Source organism: Trachemys scripta, chromosome 5 (genome assembly GCF_013100865.1).
Source record: "Trachemys scripta elegans isolate TJP31775 chromosome 5, CAS_Tse_1.0, whole genome shotgun sequence".
NCBI classification, from domain to species: domain Eukaryota; kingdom Metazoa; phylum Chordata; order Testudines; family Emydidae; genus Trachemys; species Trachemys scripta.
The window spans coordinates 18,340,166-18,358,179 of record NC_048302.1 but is presented as its reverse complement, the minus strand read 5'-3'; the positions used below and the strand labels follow the sequence as shown (position 1 = coordinate 18,358,179).

The window sequence follows — 18,014 nt, the reverse complement described above, 5'->3', positions numbered from 1 at the left end:
TCAAATCCATCAATTCCATAGTACTGTGAACAATTGGCAATTTTATATAGCATATGTTCAGCTATAGATAAGTTAAGAACACGCTTAATTATTTTCTCTGAAAGCTAGCATGATTTTAACATTAAAAAAATGATTACTGTCATTTATAGCAACAATGATGGCCCTTTTAAACACTTGACAACTAAAATAAATAGCTAGGGTTAGTTCATTATCTACAGTATTCCCCTCCTACTTGCCTATACTTACTGTAGGTAATACCTTTATTACTCTAAACCGTGGGGTTATCCAGCTGCAAATAATGACTTAGTTATCTAAGGCAATTGGCAAATTTTCAAGGGTCACCTTTATATTATGTAGTTAACTAGTAATTTGGTCTTGAAAATGATTGTTTTGCACCTAGATTTCAGAAACAGAATAGGGTGCTTAGTTTCATGTTTGTCTTTGGGCTTCAGCATGAATTCCCTAGAGTCCGATAGATTTTCAAGGCTATGGGTATTGTGTATCCTTGTTACCTTACATTATCACAAAAGGTATGCAAATAGTGCCAATCTAACTGAGGGAGACAGTGGCTGAGCACACAGGTGTTTGGAAGACTGATTGATTAACAGGGACCTTTCTCAGGAAGAGGTGAAAGTATTTGTAAGAACTTCATATGTCTATACTTGTAAAGATTGTTAACTCACAACCTGTTGAAACTTTAACCCTCTTTCTGCTGTGGGGGTCCAAAATAAGTTTTGAAAACAGAATTTCAGAGCTGCTTAGTTTCAAGACAAAGTAAGCCGCCTCCTTTTAAAAATTGAAATGATGCATTTGCACGTGCAAAATGCATGCACAGTTACTACAGTCATGCATACCCATAGGGTAGTTGCATACTTAAAAAAAAATTGGACTTAACTGGGCATGTACACAATGCAATCAGAGTAATCACATTCACTGATTAGGTGCATGGTCATATATACAATTTTCTATGCATAAACACGTGCCTGCCATTTTAAAAAGTCTGTCCCATAGCTTTTGTCCGACTGCCATGCAAAGCAAGTTCCACCTGGTTTCTCAAACATTACCTAATGGTCTGTTTTGATTGTGTTTCTACACAGCTGTGTTTTAATGCAGATAAAACACTTAGCTTTGGTTTATCAATTGTAATAGAGAATAAAATTGCTTTGCCAGAACTAGCTGAGGGGATATTTGCATGGGACATGCGAGCAATTTTATTCTCATTTTGTTATCAAACTATGGAGCTGTGAGTATCTCTAATTTCAAATGTATGGGGAGAGGACTTCAGCAGTAGGCTGAAATACCAAATTAAGGTCCTTTGTCTTTTGTCAGAAGTAGGGCTGTCGATTAATCACAGTTAACTCACGCGATTAACTCAAAAAATAAATCAAGATTAATAGCAGTTTTAATTGCACAGTTAAGCAATAGAATACCAAGTGAAATTCATTAAATATTTTGGGTGTTTTTCTACATTTTCAAATATATTTATTTCAATTACAACACAGAATACAAAGTGCACAGTGCTCACTTTATATTATTATTTTTGATTACAAATATTTGCACTCTAAAAATGATAAAAGAAATAGTATTTTTCAATTCACCTCATACAAGTACTGTAGTGCAATCGCTTTATCGAGAAAGTGCAACTTACAAATGTAGATTTTTTTTGTTACATAACTGCACTCAAAAAGAAAACAGTGTAAAACTTTAGAGCCTACAAGTCCACTCAGTCCTACTTCTTATTCAGCCAATCGCGAAGACAAACAAGTTTGTTTACATTTACAGGATATAATGCTGCCTGCTTATTATTTACAATGTCTCCTGAAAGTGAGAACAGGCATTTTCATGGCACTTTTGTTGCCGGCATTGCAAGGCATTTATGTGCCAGACATGCTAAACATTCGTATGCCCCTTCATGCTTCGACCACCATTCCAGAGGACATGCTTCCATGCTGATGACGCTCGTTAAAAAAAATATGTTAATTAAATTTGTGACTGAACTCCTTGGGGGAGAATTGTATGCCCCCAGCTCTGTTTTACCCGCATTCTGCAATATATTTCATGTTATAGCAGTCTCGGATGATGACCCAGGACATTGTTTGTTTTAAGAACACTTTCACTGCAGATTTGACAAAACGCAAAGAGGTACCAATGTGAGATTTCTAAAGATAGCTACAGCACTCGACCCAAGATTTAAGAATGTGCCTTCCAATACGTGCCTTCCAAAATCTGAGAGGGACAAGGTATGGAGCATGCTTTCAGAAGTCTTAAAAGAGCAACACTCCAATGTGGAAACTACAGAAACTGAACCACTAAAAAAAAAAAATCAACCTTCTGCTGGTGGCATCTGACTCGGATAATGAAAATGAACATGCATCAGTCCACACTGCTTTGGATCATTATTGAGCAGAATCTGTCATCAGCATGGACCCATGTCCTCTGGAAGGGTGGTTGAAAAGCAAACTTTTGTTGTGATTTGAAGGGGGAAGCTGTATCACTCAGCTATTTTTATTCATATTATTCCAAAAAAAGAATATTCTGCCATTGTTTAAAATGTAGCACTGCCTAGGTCAAGTGTAACTCCTTAAATACTTTGGGGGAGAAGAGCAGGGGTCCATATTAAGCTAAAAGACTCAATTACAACAAGACCTTGGCATAAATCTTTCTCCTCCATCCATGAACCCAATCCAAATATAGTATTGTGTTGAGGTAAGCCTCGTTTTCCTCTGTACTCTCAAAATTAATACAGTTCATGACTCCCACGTTCTTCTTTCTGCATGCTGCCTTAATCTGTTTTGAATGGGAATTGTCTTACTTTGTGTTTTGTAAAAGCACCATGGTCTAAATTTTCCAAGGTGTCTAGCAAATTTCAGGTGGCCAACTTGAGCCACTTAATGGGGCCTGATTTTCAGAGTGCAGGTGCTCAAAACTTTCTGGAAATTAAAGCCTTGTTAAGGTCTCACGCTGGTCATTCAAAATCACCAATAACTTTTTGAAAATGTAGGCCCATGTACCTTTATGTTGCTATATATGTTATAGTAAATAATCACTGATAATATTCCAATCTCTGCTGAATCCCTTTGTACTGTCCCAGCTAGCACAATGAGCTTCAGAGAGGAAGCCCTAGAAAATGGGAGATTTCCACAATAAATTGAATTTACTTAAACCAAGAACACAATCCATATTAGAAAATACTCACTTTACATTTGTCTTTTCATTTTGCAACGTTAAAATAATGGAGCTACATTGTACAGCATACAAATGTATTCACTGGCTCAGCCTAAGATCTTGCATATGTGCACAGAAAATTACTTGTTTTAATGTGCTTTGTTTTTTCAACCAAAAAAGTAGAATATAAATTATCTGTATTTTGACCATTCATTTTTGTAAATAACCCAAGCACCTGTTGAAGTGAATTTTGTATGTGATGATAGAGACAGAAGCAAAAATACAGGGATGTCTCAGTGGTTGGTAGTATTGCCATGTCAAAGTCCAGTCTGAGAAAAACTAACTGAAGCATCTCTGAGGGTGAGATTATCTGTATTTAGTTTGATTAGGCATAGATTTGCGCATTTTATTTTATTTTGCTTGGTGACTTACTTTGTTCTGTCTGTTACTACTTTGAACCACTTAAATCTTACTGTCTGTATTTAATAAAATCACTTTTTATTTAGTAATTTACTCGGAGTATATATTAATACCTGAGGGAGCAAACAACTGTGCATATCTCTCTATCAGTGTTTTAGAGGGTGAACAATTTATGAGTTTGCCCTGCATAAGCTTTGTGCAGGGTAAAACGGATTTATCTGGGTTTAGACCCCACTGGGAGTTGGGCATCTGAGTGCTAAAGACAAGCACTCTACTGTGAGCTGTTTTCAGGTAAACTTGCAGCTTTGGGACAAGTGATTCAGACCCTGGATCTGTGTCTGGAGCCAAACGGGAGTGTTGCAGTGTCCTCACACCTTTCTGTGCAGTGCTGTTGAGAGGGCCGTAACTGATGGGGTAAGAAGAGTGTCCCTCTGTGACTTCTTGACATCTGGGATTCGCCCCACACAGCAGAATAGGATCAGTTTTGCTGACTTGGAGGCTTGTGTGGTCCTTTCACAGGCCGAGGATTTGTCCCATTATGAGCCTGATTCTGTGCTTTGTTGCAAGTGCATGGCTCCCACTGACTTCAAATTAGTTGCATACACATCTGATGGCTGAATTTGGCTCAGCAGGACTATAATGCAGTTCTTCTAACTGGGTTTCATGTTACTGTTACCACAGTATTTTTTTACCAGAAAATGAGTTTGTGTTGAAAAAATGTACAGTGGCTTTTTGGTTTATGGACAGTGTTCTGCTAAACTTGGCTTTTATGAACATATTCCTCGGGTGATAGATATGACAAAATGTAGGAAGTAGATGCATGTTGAGAGTTTAAGTAGTTTCATAACTAGAGAAAGTCTGTAGAGCTTCACATAAGCATCTGAATGGTCAGGTTTCTATACAAACCGTAATTGAAGTTTCCCCATCATTACTAAGAACCAATGCAGAAGTTGTTTTGCTGATTTGATTGGGACCATATGGGCAATATAATTTATGCTGCCAGTGTATTCAGAAATGTGCACAAAAGATGAAGCTTAAAAAAATAAAATCCTACAGGCTGCATTGCAGACCAAAGTAAGGTGGTGGTAATGTACTGAAAAGTAGGAGGTTTCTTGTTTAGTAGTCAGGGAATTTAACCAACCTGCAGGTTGTAGGAAATGAATGAGGGAATAATTTCATCTGTCCAAATCTTTTTTGCCATCACAAGTTACTTAGCATATTCATTGAAAGACGGTTAAGGATTTATTATGCCTGGTAGTTTTAAAGTCCTTCCGTGGTAGATGGGTATTTAAAGCATTTTTGTTTTTTATTTTAAAAGAAGAGAGGGAGAGAGAAATAGTAAAATAGATACTGATGTCATGCTACCATGGAAGCCCGGGGAGGAAATTTTCAACAATCAAAGTGTGGTAGCTAAGGTGTTGCATCTTTCATGAGAAATGGCTCTTCTCCAGTAAGGACATCTGCTTGAACAGCTGCAAAGCTCTTAGGCCCCCGTGCGTCTCTTCTGACATTTAGTAAAGGTCTCAATTAAGATCACCTGTGTCATTATGGTAATCGTTAATTGTAGCAGCACCTTCTAGTTCAGGATCTGTCAGCATTTCTGCTATAAACCTTTTTTTCCACCCTGATATTTGACCTGGTTGTAAAAAATCACCCTAGCCAAAATATGACATACCAGATCTCTGCTTGTGAATTATCACATCCAAAATCCGTTTAATGTCTTTTCTGTACTGTAGTATAACATGATGCCTCACTGGAGGAGGTTTACATGGCTACATTTTACAACACCCAATTCAATTCTACATTTACACAATGAATGTTTTTAATTTTTAAGTGAATGTAATTTTATTTAATAATCCATAAATGTTACACTATTGAGAATGAATAGTAGTTCAATTTATACTGCTTTATATGTACAGGGGGTCACTGGTATACGTCTCCCCCTTATCCATTGTTTCAGATATCCGTCGCTCATCAATAGGGGAACATGTTCCAGTTCGCACTGGTCCTGATCCACATATCCGTTGTTTGCATGGATCGGGATGAGCGTGAATTGGAAAATGTTCCCCTATTGCGCAGTACTTTACTTGTGTCCGCCAGCGGCCCACAGGACCATCAACTCATCCCTCTCCCTCCCAGTGCCTCCTGCCTGCCGCGATCAGCTGTTAGGCGGCATTCAAGAGGCGTATGGGGGAGGAGGAGGAGCGGGGATGGGACGCTCAGAGGAGAGGGCGGAAGTGGGTGGGAAGAGGCAGGGCATGGATGGACGGGGGTGGGAAGAGGCGGGGCAGCCCTGAGTACAGTACTGTCCTGTACCCATCATGAGTGTAAAACGCGTTCAAAATGTTAAAAGTGGGCCTGTGTCTAAGAGGCAATGTTAGAGTATAACATTAGAAGTGAAATTGGATGTTATAAAATGTATTGAAAGAGGTGAGCATGCAGCTGATAGTGCTCATATTCTCGGTTTGCCTGCTTCAACGTTACACTCAATTTTTAAGAGTGCTAATCGAGTTCATGTAAGTGCTAGAAGTGCTACGAAGTGGTCGTCAATGAAGATAACGAAACAGAGCAGCAGTACAGGGATCCTCAGACTTTCGACACAATTTGTTCCTCAGAATTGTGTTGTAAGTCGAAACCGCTTTTCCTGTAGGAATCAATGGTATAAAGGGGGGATTGGTTCCTGAACCAAGACTTGATACACTATTTTCACCACAATAATCCAAATTTTTGTACTAAATGAATTATAGATGACTAATGTAGCAACATCAATGCCTTTATTTGGTAAACAGCATTAAAATAAAAGCCACATATGCTTTGACTTTCCAGAACTTTTTGAAGGGCTCTTGGCTGGGGGCTTTGCTGAAGTCTGGGCTGCAGGTTTCTCTGCAATCTTAAGGAAGTTCGGACAGATGTTCTCCTCTTCTCCTTGTAAATTTCTCTGTAGCAGATGCACTTGTTGGATATGCCCCTATTCACAGATGCACTGCATTATAAAGAATGGAGCTGGAAGGGGGCGGTTGCTTGTCTGATTGGCTTCCACGGCCAGGGTAGCTTGTTGCTGGGTAGCCTTGCCATTTGTTTTTGATTGACTGAGCCTGGGGCCAGGAGCCAATCAGAAAGCTCAAACAGTGAAATCAGTGATTGGCTGAGGCTCAGCATGTGATGTGTGCTGTTCTCCCTGCCGGCTTTCATCGTAAGGGGAAAACGGGCAGTCAATTGAAAAGCGTCGTAAGTGGCGTCTGACGACTCCCTGTACAATGGAGAAGATGGAATGTTTGCTGGCTGATTGGATTGATGACCTCCTTGAAAAGAAGACACCTGTGAGTTTAACCTTGATTCAGGAAAAGGCCAAAAGCCTGTATAACGATTGAAAGGAAAGAGAGGGAGAGAGCTCAACAGCAGAAAAGGAGACCTTCCATGCTAGTCATGGGTGATGCCATAGATTTCAGAAGCATGCCAATCTACATCATGTAAAACTCACAGGAGAAGTGGCTAGTGCGGATGAAGAAGCAGCTGAAATGTTTCCTACACAACTAAAAACAATTGTTTCGGAAGGTGGCTACTCTCCAAAACAAGTTTTTAATGTCAGTGAGATGGGCCTTTAGTGGAAGAAGATGCCAATGAAGACTTATATTTCTCATGACAAGAAGACTGCTTCTGGATTCAAAGCCTTAAAAGACCACTTAACCCTTCTGCTTGGGGGAAATGCAGAAGGTGATTATAAGCTGAAGTCCTTGCCTGTCTACCACAGTGAAAACCCAAGAGCAATGAGGGCCTACGTCAAGTCTCATCTCCCTGTAATTTGGAAGTCGAACAGAAAGGCCTGGATGACACGCAATATTTTCCGTTTGTAGACCATGCTGTCCCTGAGTTTAAGGCTTACTGTCAAAAGGAAAATTTGGCCTTTAAGATTCTCCTTCTGCTGGATAACGCAAGTGTCCACGAACTGGACTATGAAGCCCTCTGCCCAAACGTCAATGTCCTATTTTTGCCACACAGCACCACATTGTTGCTGCAGCCTATGGACCAGGGTGTATTGGCCACGTTCAAGGCTTATTACCTACGGAGGACATTCTCCGTGCTGATTAAGGGGACGGCAGGTGAAGGAAAGCCCGGTGTAAAGGAGTTTTGGAAGTTCCACAACATCTTGAATAGCGTGGAAAACATTGACGCGTCGTGGGAAGAGGTCACTTCGCAATGTATGAACGGCGTTTTGCGCTGTGCAATGTCAGATACTATCCACAGCTTCATGGAATTTGATGCCATTTCTGCTCTCGAGCAAGAAATTGTCAAGTTGGCAAAGGATATTGGCTTTGAGGAGGTGGAGGAAGATGATGTACATGAGTTGTTGGAGTCTCACACTGAGCAACTGACAAATGAGGAACTGATTGAGCTGGACAGCTGGACCAACAAAGGATATTTGAAGAAAGCAAGGACGATGATGACGATGACGTAGGGCAGAAAGCCAGGAGTCTGACGACAAAGCATCTGTTCCGTTTCTTTGGATTTCTAGATGAGATGACAAAAATCATACAGAGCGTTGATCCTTTTCGTGAACGGTCTGCCAAAGTCTCCAGGGCTCTCAGTGATGCAGTGGCTTGCTACAGGGAGATCTATCATTCAAAGAGTCATGCAGGAGAGCAGACGTCGATAAAATCCTTTTTTAAGACTTCTGCGACCGAAAAGCCAGCCCAAGAAAACCCAGCCGCTACCCCTATCTAAGTTTAGCATAATTGACATTGTTTTATACTGTACTACTGTACTGTATTTACTGTATTAAAATGTTCTATGTGTTCTACATTATTTTATTCAATGTTTTGTGTGTAAAATGTGTGCTGTATAACCTGTCAGTGTAAAAAGGTACACCGTTTACGTGAAAAGAGCATTGTCATAGGCGAATGTGGTGAAGTTGTGAACTAATCCCCCTCTTATTCCATTATTTCTCATGGGGAAAAATTCCCCAGTATACATCATTTTGGTATCCATTGCCCTTTTCAAGAACACAACCCTAGAATACAGGAGACCCCTGTATTCATCATTCTTTGTTATACATGCATACTTATATGTAATATGCAGTGAACTACAGCATAATAGATGTGGTACATGCTTGTTCAGATTGTTTTTAATGATGGAAAGATTTTAATTTCTGACATGGCTGAATTGTGTAGCTGGAGTGTGCTAGGCACTCCTCTCTATGTAGAGTGCGTTATATTCGACCTGTGAGGATCTGTTCCTCACCACCATAGTAGAGCTCTTCCAGGAGTTCTAGGAGACACTCTCTTTTCCACTCTCTTTCCCAGATCTCTAGGAGGCTTTCCGAGGGGTAAAGGTAACTTTTACATTGAAAATTCTCCCTCTTAAATCTCATTTTTCCTAATAAAACATTCCCCTTTTAATTTCATTCCACATTCTTCATTCATTGTATCATGGTCTGAAGCTTGTGAGAAATTCTTCTATTGCTGTCTCCAAAAAGAATGATTTCCTCCATCCCTCAACGTTTTTGAGCTCTCTCACCCTCTGCTTTCCATGATCTAACTTGCTTTGTCATTTTACATCAAAAGTAAAATTTTCACAAGCACTTAAGCGACTTAGGAGCCTATGTCCCATTTTGAAAAGTGATTTATGAGTCTATGTCCTGTTGAAAGTCACTAGAATGCCAAAACCTCCTGTGGCTTCACTTTCCCTTCTTAATAGTACCTCTTCTAACAATATGATTCTTTTCTTTCTCCTCCTTTTGTATATTGACTTTATTAGAGACCATCAGTTGTTGACTTTTTTTGTTTTTCAGTTGATTGCAATTTATTGTTTTGTTACTGTGTCCCTCAGTTACCCTTACTCATTGCTTTGAATCGAAGGCGCCATGTAAACAAATAAAATGTAGTCTAATATAATATTGTACTCTAATGGATTCCTTTCAGTCTCTTTTCTTGGCAATCCTATCATTCCTATCCTGAGACTGAGTAATGAAGTTATGGGAGTTGTTACCCAAAAGGGTTGTTGTCTTCCTTACTTACTCTCATGCACAATATCTAAGTAGTATAAAAGTAAATTGTGCGCTTCTATGAGAAAGTAATCTGTAGTGTGCAACTGGTTACTTTTCAGATCCAGAAGTTAGTAACTTGTCTTGTTATTGAAAGTAACTATGAAACAAGCTTGCTCTGACTAGATTTCACATAGTTAATTTAAATACGTGCCGCAGCAAACGTTTGGTGTTTTCCTATCCGGCGTCCTTCTGTGCCACAGCGAATATTTCCAAATTGTATTTATGCATTCAGTGTGTAACGGAATGTTCCCCTTTTCCTACAGCTTCTTTATTGTCATTAGTGGTTTTATTTGTTTGTTTTGTTAGGTTTTCCTTTCTGTGAAGTAAAAGTAAAATAATTTATCTGAAATTCTGCTTTATTTAAGCCTTGTAAATCCATTTAGTTTCTTCTTTTATCTGTTTCCCTTTTATTGTCCTTCTTCATTTGTTCTTTTGTTGTGAAAGTATCTACTAAACATAAATATTAGAAAGAAAATAAGAGGTTAATAAAACATTTTATTGCTATATGACTTGATTGTTTGAGGATAAGGGGCTATTTCTTTTTTATTATTCGTTTTATTTCTTACGATCAAGACAGTTTTCATTCATTTTGATCGGTAGTGAGTCTCCAGAAAGTGATGAAAAATTATCAGCGAAGATTTTCAGTCAGATGCAGGCACTCTTTTTGTTTCCCTGATAACATTCATGTATTTGACCTTCATTAGGGAAGAACATTTATCACCAGCACCATCTAGCCGTCTGTTAGTATACTTGTCCTCTGTTGTACATGTTCTTGTAAACTGAAGTATTATGGATCACTTTAGGCTTATAACCCAAGTAAACAGTTATGAAGGATGTTGATGATAACTCAAGAACTCATCCGCAACAGAGTGTTGCAGTTTGTAATATGGTTAAAGTAAGGACCACAAATCACTCTTAATAGTGTTTCACGGTCATTATCTCAATGACGCTGGCCTCTTCAGGTCTGCACCACAGAGCAAATCTCTGTACAGTGTGTGCATGCACAAGTGGACCTGCTTTAGCACTGATGCTTTTACTAAGATAGGCTTTGCATCATTGGAGACCCATCTATTAGGATAGACCAGTGGTTCTCAACCTATTTACCACTGTGGGCCGGATATGCAGCTCTCTATGTGTTATGTTGGCCATATTCTCACAATATATTATACTACCTCTATGGCCCTGAGGATATCACATGGGTCACAGCTGTGTGCTGATTGGGCCGCACGCGGCCTGCAGGCCATGGGTTGAGAAACACTGGGATAGACATTTGTGCAGAGGGGATGGGCCTTGGGTGAAGATTTTTAATTATGGGGGTTAGAGTTTTGTGTGAAAATGTCAGCTTGTGGACTGGCTTCTTTTGTTTGAAGAAAAGTTATCGGTTTGTGATTGCTGTCTGTCTTTGTTGGATTTAATTTTAACTATATGTGGGTGCCAAGAGCCTGGGAGAAGCATTCGTTTGTTTTGTATGTTGAAATAACGCTGCGTAAATAAATAAGATTTTACATATGCGATAATAGTTTAGTCATCTGCATTTTGTTACATTGCTGTTCAAAGTGTGTTGATTTATCAACTGTATGTTTGTGGGGCACAGCATATCTAATAGCAAATCTCTCATTTTAAAAACTAATTCTGCTTCGCTCTTTCCAATCTTCAGGACTGATGGCTACTGTTTCACCATGGTAGAAGAAGATGAATTTGGAGGACGTACAATTGCTTCAGGATGCCTAGGCTTAGAAGGCTCAGACTTCCAATGCCGGGTAAGAAAAGAGTTATGATCAAGGTTTGGTCTGGCTATTGTGATAGTTTTCATTCAGCTGCACTGTAGGCAGGATAAATGCATACATCTGCTGCTTTAAATTTTGATCATGTGGGAGATGTGCCCTCTGCACTGAATGCTGAGGAAATGGCATCTACTCCCCAAAACGCTTGCTACTTCTTCAAGCACACCATGTTGCTAGTTAATTAATATTAGCCCCTGCTTTCCTGGTGAAACTACCACTCGGGTAATTACATTCTGATTCTCTAAATTCCCCCTGCAGCTTGAATTAGGTAAGACATTCTTTACTTCCTTTCCTAAACTGCTGTGTGCTGCGTAGTAGTGTGCCGTAAAAAAGTTGCTGTTTTCACACTAGAAGTTGTTACATAGCACTGATGTGTAACGTGAGTCCTGTATGTGTAGACAGTCATTCAGCCAGTACATTTGCGGATCCACCTCTATGAAGGCAGTATAGTTCCAGGGAGAGAAATGTGTTTCCATTTCATGTACTGTCCAGGGGCCAAACCAGCTATTGGTTCAAGTTAGAGCAGGCTAAGGGTTGCTCTTATTTTCACCTGCTTGTAATAAACTCACAGGAGCCATTATTCCAGTAAATATCTCCAAAGTATAGTGCACTGTGTTCTGTCCCCTCCTGCTCCCTCTTCATACCCTTCACAAATCTATTTCGCTGGGGGGAATAGATGACGGAGTTGATTACATTGGCTTTAAGCCGTCTGAGTATTCCCCTACATGAAGGGAATCATGTGCTAAAGTGAAGATTTTCAAAAATAGCAGTCTAAAATGAGGCTTCTGAGTGCTTACTAAATAAGTAGCCAGATTTTCCAAAATGCTGATCATCCTAAAGTCTCTGTTGAATTCAGGCCTGACGTTAGGCATCTGTTTCTGGAAATCTTGGCCTTGGGGCAAAATTCTGTCTGCTTTGCTCTGGAAAGTGGAACAGAGGATCAGGCCCTCAGTCTCATTGTACATAAACGTGAAATCTATCTGCCCCAAAATTCAAATGGAACGCTTGAATAATGTAACACTAACGCACACGTTCTCTCACAGCTCTCCCGTATGCTGTTACGGCCAAATACATCTTTGTATAATTGTAATGACTTCGGTGAAATTTCACCAGGGATGAATTTGTTCTTTAATGTTTAAATGGCTTTATTAGGGTGGCCCAAATCCTTATTGCAGTCATATTTGAAATCCTTCACTGGTTGCGATGCTGTTTACCATGTCAGGTCTGTCTCCTTCTCCAGCGCCCAAACAACAGTGTCCGTTGAAAAGAACAAAGTTGCTCACACAGTTCTCTGTGAATTTCTCTGTTGCAGGATACACCCATAATACATCACAGAAGAACTATTGCATGCTGCACAGACGAAGATTTCTGTAATGAAAACCTTCACCCTACGCTGCCACCACTAAAAAACAGAGGTAAGAGGAGGAAGAAAATCTAGCCTTAAATCAGTAGATGCCTGTATTTTTCCTAGAAAAGAAAAGGGAATTAGATGAGCTGAATGGAAAAACATTTTTTTTTGTATCCCGTAGATGTTCTGGTAATATACGGAAACAGTTTCTACTTGGTATTTACCGGTATTTACCTCTATTTGTATTCTCATCATGCCTACAGGCATCAGTCAAGGATCAGAGACCCATTGCACGAGGTGCTGTGTGTAGTAAAATAACAGTGCCTGCTCCAAAGAGCTCACAGTCTAGGTTAGGCTGGGGCAGGGATTATCTCTTACTTTGTTTGTACAGTGCTTAGCACGGGGTGGGGGGTGGGGTTGACTTATTGAGGCCTCTAGGTGCTCATGCCATACAAATATAAAATAACAATAATGAGTGCCCTCTGTCGTTGCAAAAGATTGTAGTTTGTAGCAACGTAACAATTTCAGAACGACACTTGGGACCAGATCCTCAGCTGCTATAAATCAGCGTAGTTCCACAGTGGAACTAATGACGATTCATAGCCGCTGATAATCTGGCCCTCAGAGAATAAGGTCTAGGCGTTACCATGAACTCTGTGTTTCAGAGGTATAGAACAAACAATAGAGTAACACTCTGCACAAATGCATTTCCAGGTTTGGTTGGAAGTTATACAATATTTTTATTTTTAAAATACAGCAGTTCCTGGATAAGTATGACATGTATAGACATTGGCATAGCTGCTGTGCAGGACTTGTGTGGTCAGCATTAAATTTGGTCCTAGGAGACAGTTTCCAATTTTTTTGGTGTTGCCCGTGTAAAGCTGAGAACAAAATTTGGACCGTAGCGTTGAACAGTAAATCTCAGTCTAAACACATAGATATATTCTTATTACTTAGTTAATTACTTACGCGCACACCCCCCCACACATGCATATAGAAAGGACTATTCCTGCAGTCCTTACTTATATAAGGGCTTACTTAATTGAGATTCTGCACAGCAGGGCTACAGGATTGGGCCCATAGAATGCAATATGTAAAATAATCCAGCATTGACTGGTGAGCCATGAGATCACTGAAACCTCATAAAATTCTGACTCCCAACATAAGAGCTCTGTAATTTTGTTGGTCTTTATTAAGAGAAAAAAAGTTACTTGGACAGAGAGAAAATCCCCCAAGTAAGTACATTTGTATGTTTGTATAGTATATGAATAATATAATTTGATTTTGGATGATTTTTCCCACACACACTGGTTGAATTAAACCCTGCAGATTCAAAATGGGGCAACCTTGATCTAACTTGTCCGTTTCCTTGGTTTTATATTACATTTGCCATTCCAGCCTAAACTGGATGGAAATGTAAAAATCAGGTAGTTAGTATAGTCAGATATCTATCTACTGTTTATGCAAAAACTCAAGCTCTTTTGCTAATGCCAAATTTTCTTCTTCTTTTTGTTTGTGTGGGGACAGAGGACACTGAAGTACTAAGGTGACAGATAGCTAAGATGAATAAACACCAAATAGCAGAGAGAATATTTTTGAATACATTATTAGATGAATAGTTTTTAAGCTGCTTGAATACGGCAAAACTAGTTGTTTAATTTGCTGTTTGAGAAACAAATGGCAGTATGTTCATTTAGCGTAATTCCTCCAACACTAGTAGCTAGATAGCAAATTGTGGCTGTAATTTTAGAGTCTGCTTCAGATAATGTGGCTCTGTGGTGTGTAGCTGTGAAACAGCACCAAAGCCAGCCCCTTTTTGAAAGCTGTATGGTCAGCTGTGATCCTTGGTGCCATAAGCCAGGGTAGTTTGCCACTGCTCTATCACAATCTGAACACTCACCAAAAGGGCAGCAATTTAGACTGTGAATTCTCCCACTAGCCATATCCAAGTACATGCAGCTAATATATAATGGGTTGACGAGTTCTGTGTTAATAGCCATTCTTCCTGTCTTGGATTGTTTTTAAATGTGCTGCAGTGACTCTCAGAATTATCAGGATTTAACATAAACAGTGATGTTAAAATAAATAACTAAAATTAAAAATGGACTTGTTGAAACAAAAACTCCACTGGAGTGGATGCAAAAATGTAGGTTGTTTGGTATTTTAAAACATACAAAAAAGTATGTTCCTGATCAGGAACTTTTGACCAAGGTCAGATCTCAAGGGAAACCAAGGTCTGGGGAGGTCCTTCAGCCGTAGGTCAAAGGTTGCTAGCTAGAAATTAACCCATACACAGAATTATCATCTACAGATGCGTGCAATTTGTGTTCTGAAAGTGTTTCTCCATACCTAGCATTTCCTGGAAGGGACTCACTCTTTAACCATGAACAGAATGAAGCAGCAGATATATGAAAATATCAGACACAAGAATTAAAATCAAGCCAGAGAGCTATCTTTGTGTCAAGCAGGAAGGAAAAACATAACAGCAGCTAAATCCATTTCTGGACAGTGTTCTGGTGCATCCTGCAGTACTAGTAGAATAAAAATACCCTGGAGATAACATGGAGTCCCCTTGCTAGTCATGCAGCCGCCTTATTAAGGAAATGAAAATAATAATCATGGCTGAAAGGACACCTCTCTTTTAAACAATAAAAATATTACAGGAAATCCCAATGAAAGTGCAGACTGAAAGCAGATGAGAACAAATATGTCTTTACTGATTTAAAGCCTTTATAAGCAGAAGTGGTGGTGCCACCATGTCTGGCTCCCTGCCTGTAGAGCTAGTGATGAATGGGCACGGGAATGATTGGAGGAATGATGATGGGGTCTGATGTGTGCACACAAGTCTCCAAGCCTCAGATTTCACTGCAGTTTTTACCCAGATAATATGAATACTGTGAACTGGAAGAAACTGGGGAAGCAGGAGAATCTTCTGTGCATTTGATATGCTGACTCCACCCGAAACCCATTTTGCTGAGTTTTAAATACACGTTTCAGCAGAGTGCTGTACACGACAAAGTGAGATGGGGCTGGAGGGAAGCACTAGAACTGTCTGAAAGGCTCTTGAGTCTTACTGAAGATATTTTCTAGAGAAACTGTTTCTTAACTTGTTTCTTCTGTTATCATCTCTCCCACCCTGTACTGAAGACAACCATGACACCCCTGTGTGGTGTCTAGAAATAACATCACTGTGTATTTTCTTATAAAGTGTACTCCTTGCATGCTGGGCATTAGACAATGGCTAAAACTCCCATTCAGCCAGAGTATATAGAAGAGCTTCAGTAATGTACTGCTTGTTTATTACATATCCCTCGCATAATAACTCACTGCCGTCTTCTAAAAAAATAATAAAATCCTGCTTACTTTCATAACCTCACAGCTTGGTTTGGCTGCAGTTGATAACTTATAAAACATTAGGAAGCACTGGGTCTAAGTCCAGTTCCCATATCACAAAAATTAGTGCAAATTGGCACCTTTTTCAATCGCAGCTGAGAGGCCAGGGATTGAATAAGTTTGAAGAGTGAACCACCTGCCTCTTTGCCATCCCCAGGAAATAGCCCCACCAGGTTTGCACTGAGGCAGACGGAGAAGTTTGCATGGCTGCTTTGTATGCAGCACCTGGTCTGTGGACAAAGGGAGGACGTCAGTGTCCAGGGGAAGTCAGTCTGGTACTTTTCACCAGCCTAAATTGTATCATAGAAATATAGGGCTGGAAGGGACCTCGTGAGATGCCTCCTGTGCTCAGGCAGGACCAAGTAACCCTAAATCATCCTTGACAGGTGTTTGTCCAACCTGTTCTTAAAAATCTTCAGTGAGGGGGATTCCACATCCTGCCTTGGAAGGCAGTTTCAGAGCTTCAGTACCCTTATAGTTAGAAATGTTTTCCTAATATCTAACCCTAAATCTCCCTTGCGGCAGATTAAGCTCATCACTTCTTGTTCTACTTTCAGTGGACACAGAGAACAATGATCACCGTCCTCTTTTTAAGAGCCCTTAACGTATTTAAAGACTGTTATCAGGTCTCTCCTTAGTCTTCTTTTTTTCAAGATTAAATATGCCCAGTTTTTTTAACCTTTACTCCTAGGTCAGGTTTTCTAAACCTTTTATCATTCTTGTTGCTCTCCTCTGGACTCTTTGCAATTTGTCCGCATCTTTCCTTAAGTGTGGCACCCAGAACTGGACACAGTACTCCAGCTGCAGCCTCCCCAGTGCCGAGTAGAGCGGGACAGTTACCTCCCACGTCTTATATACATCCCAAAATGACATTAGGCTTTTTCACAACTGCGTCACATTATTGACTCATATTTAATTTCTGATCCACAGTAACCCCAGATCCTTTTTAGCAATACTACCACATAGCCAGTTATTCCCCATTTTGCAGTTGTGCATTAGATCTTTCCTTTTTAAGTGAAGTACTTTGCACTTGTCTTTATTGATTCCCTTCCCTCCCCCCCGAACAAATCTCCAATATGTCAGGGTTGTTTTGAATTCTAATTGCGCCCTCCAAAGTGCTTGCATCCCAGCTTGGTGTCATCCACAAATGTTATAAGTGTACTCCCCACTTCATTATCCAATTCATTAATGAAAATATTGAATAGTATCAGACCCAGGATTGACCCCTGTGGGTCATCGCTAGATATGTCTTCCCAGTTTGACAGAGAGCCATTTTTGATGAACATATGTTGACTGGTTTCCAAAACCCCCAAATGAGCAAACCAGCTAAATCCCTCCAGAGTAATTTGAAAACATGTCTGAATTCTGGGCAGATAACGCACTCATTCTCCAGCATTATTGCCTTGCATAACATGTTGGTAAACATAAAGGACTCCAGAAAGATGTGTTGCCTTCCTTTCGTCTTGGGGCCAATTTCATGCCTACTGTGTGCCTGGTGCATCTTTAATAAAGCCATGTGTAATACTGTTTTAGAAACAACCTTCTGATCTAAGGTAATAACTTTCATCATCACTAACTAGTCTTTCACACCTAGATTCCCTTTTATCTTTAAGTGCTTTCTGGGATTTTTTTTCTTCCCACACAAATGCCTTTGATTACAGAAAAAATGTAAATCAGAATTTTCAAGTGTGGCTTTCTAAAGTTGGGCCCCTTATTTTAAGAGTTGCAGAGCACTTGCAGCTCCTTTTAACTTCTGTAAAAAGGAGCTGCAAGTGCTCTGCAACTCTTAAAATAAGGGGCCCAACTTTAGAAAGCCACACTTGAAAATTCTGATTTACATTTTGAGGATGCTCAGCACTTT

General features: G+C 39.8%; 1 protein-coding gene across 3 annotated transcripts in view; it reads left to right on the top strand.

Moving 5' to 3' along the window:
- Positions 1-18,014, top strand: part of BMPR1B (bone morphogenetic protein receptor type 1B) — a 276,624-nt gene that overhangs the window by 250,497 nt on the left and 8,113 nt on the right. For all 3 annotated transcript variants that reach the window (XM_034772218.1, XM_034772219.1, XM_034772217.1), the window contains 2 exons: positions 11,286-11,388; positions 12,725-12,827. In XM_034772218.1, coding sequence (XP_034628109.1) covers positions 11,286-11,388; positions 12,725-12,827 — 206 coding nt within the window. The remainder of the gene's footprint in view (positions 1-11,285; positions 11,389-12,724; positions 12,828-18,014) is intronic.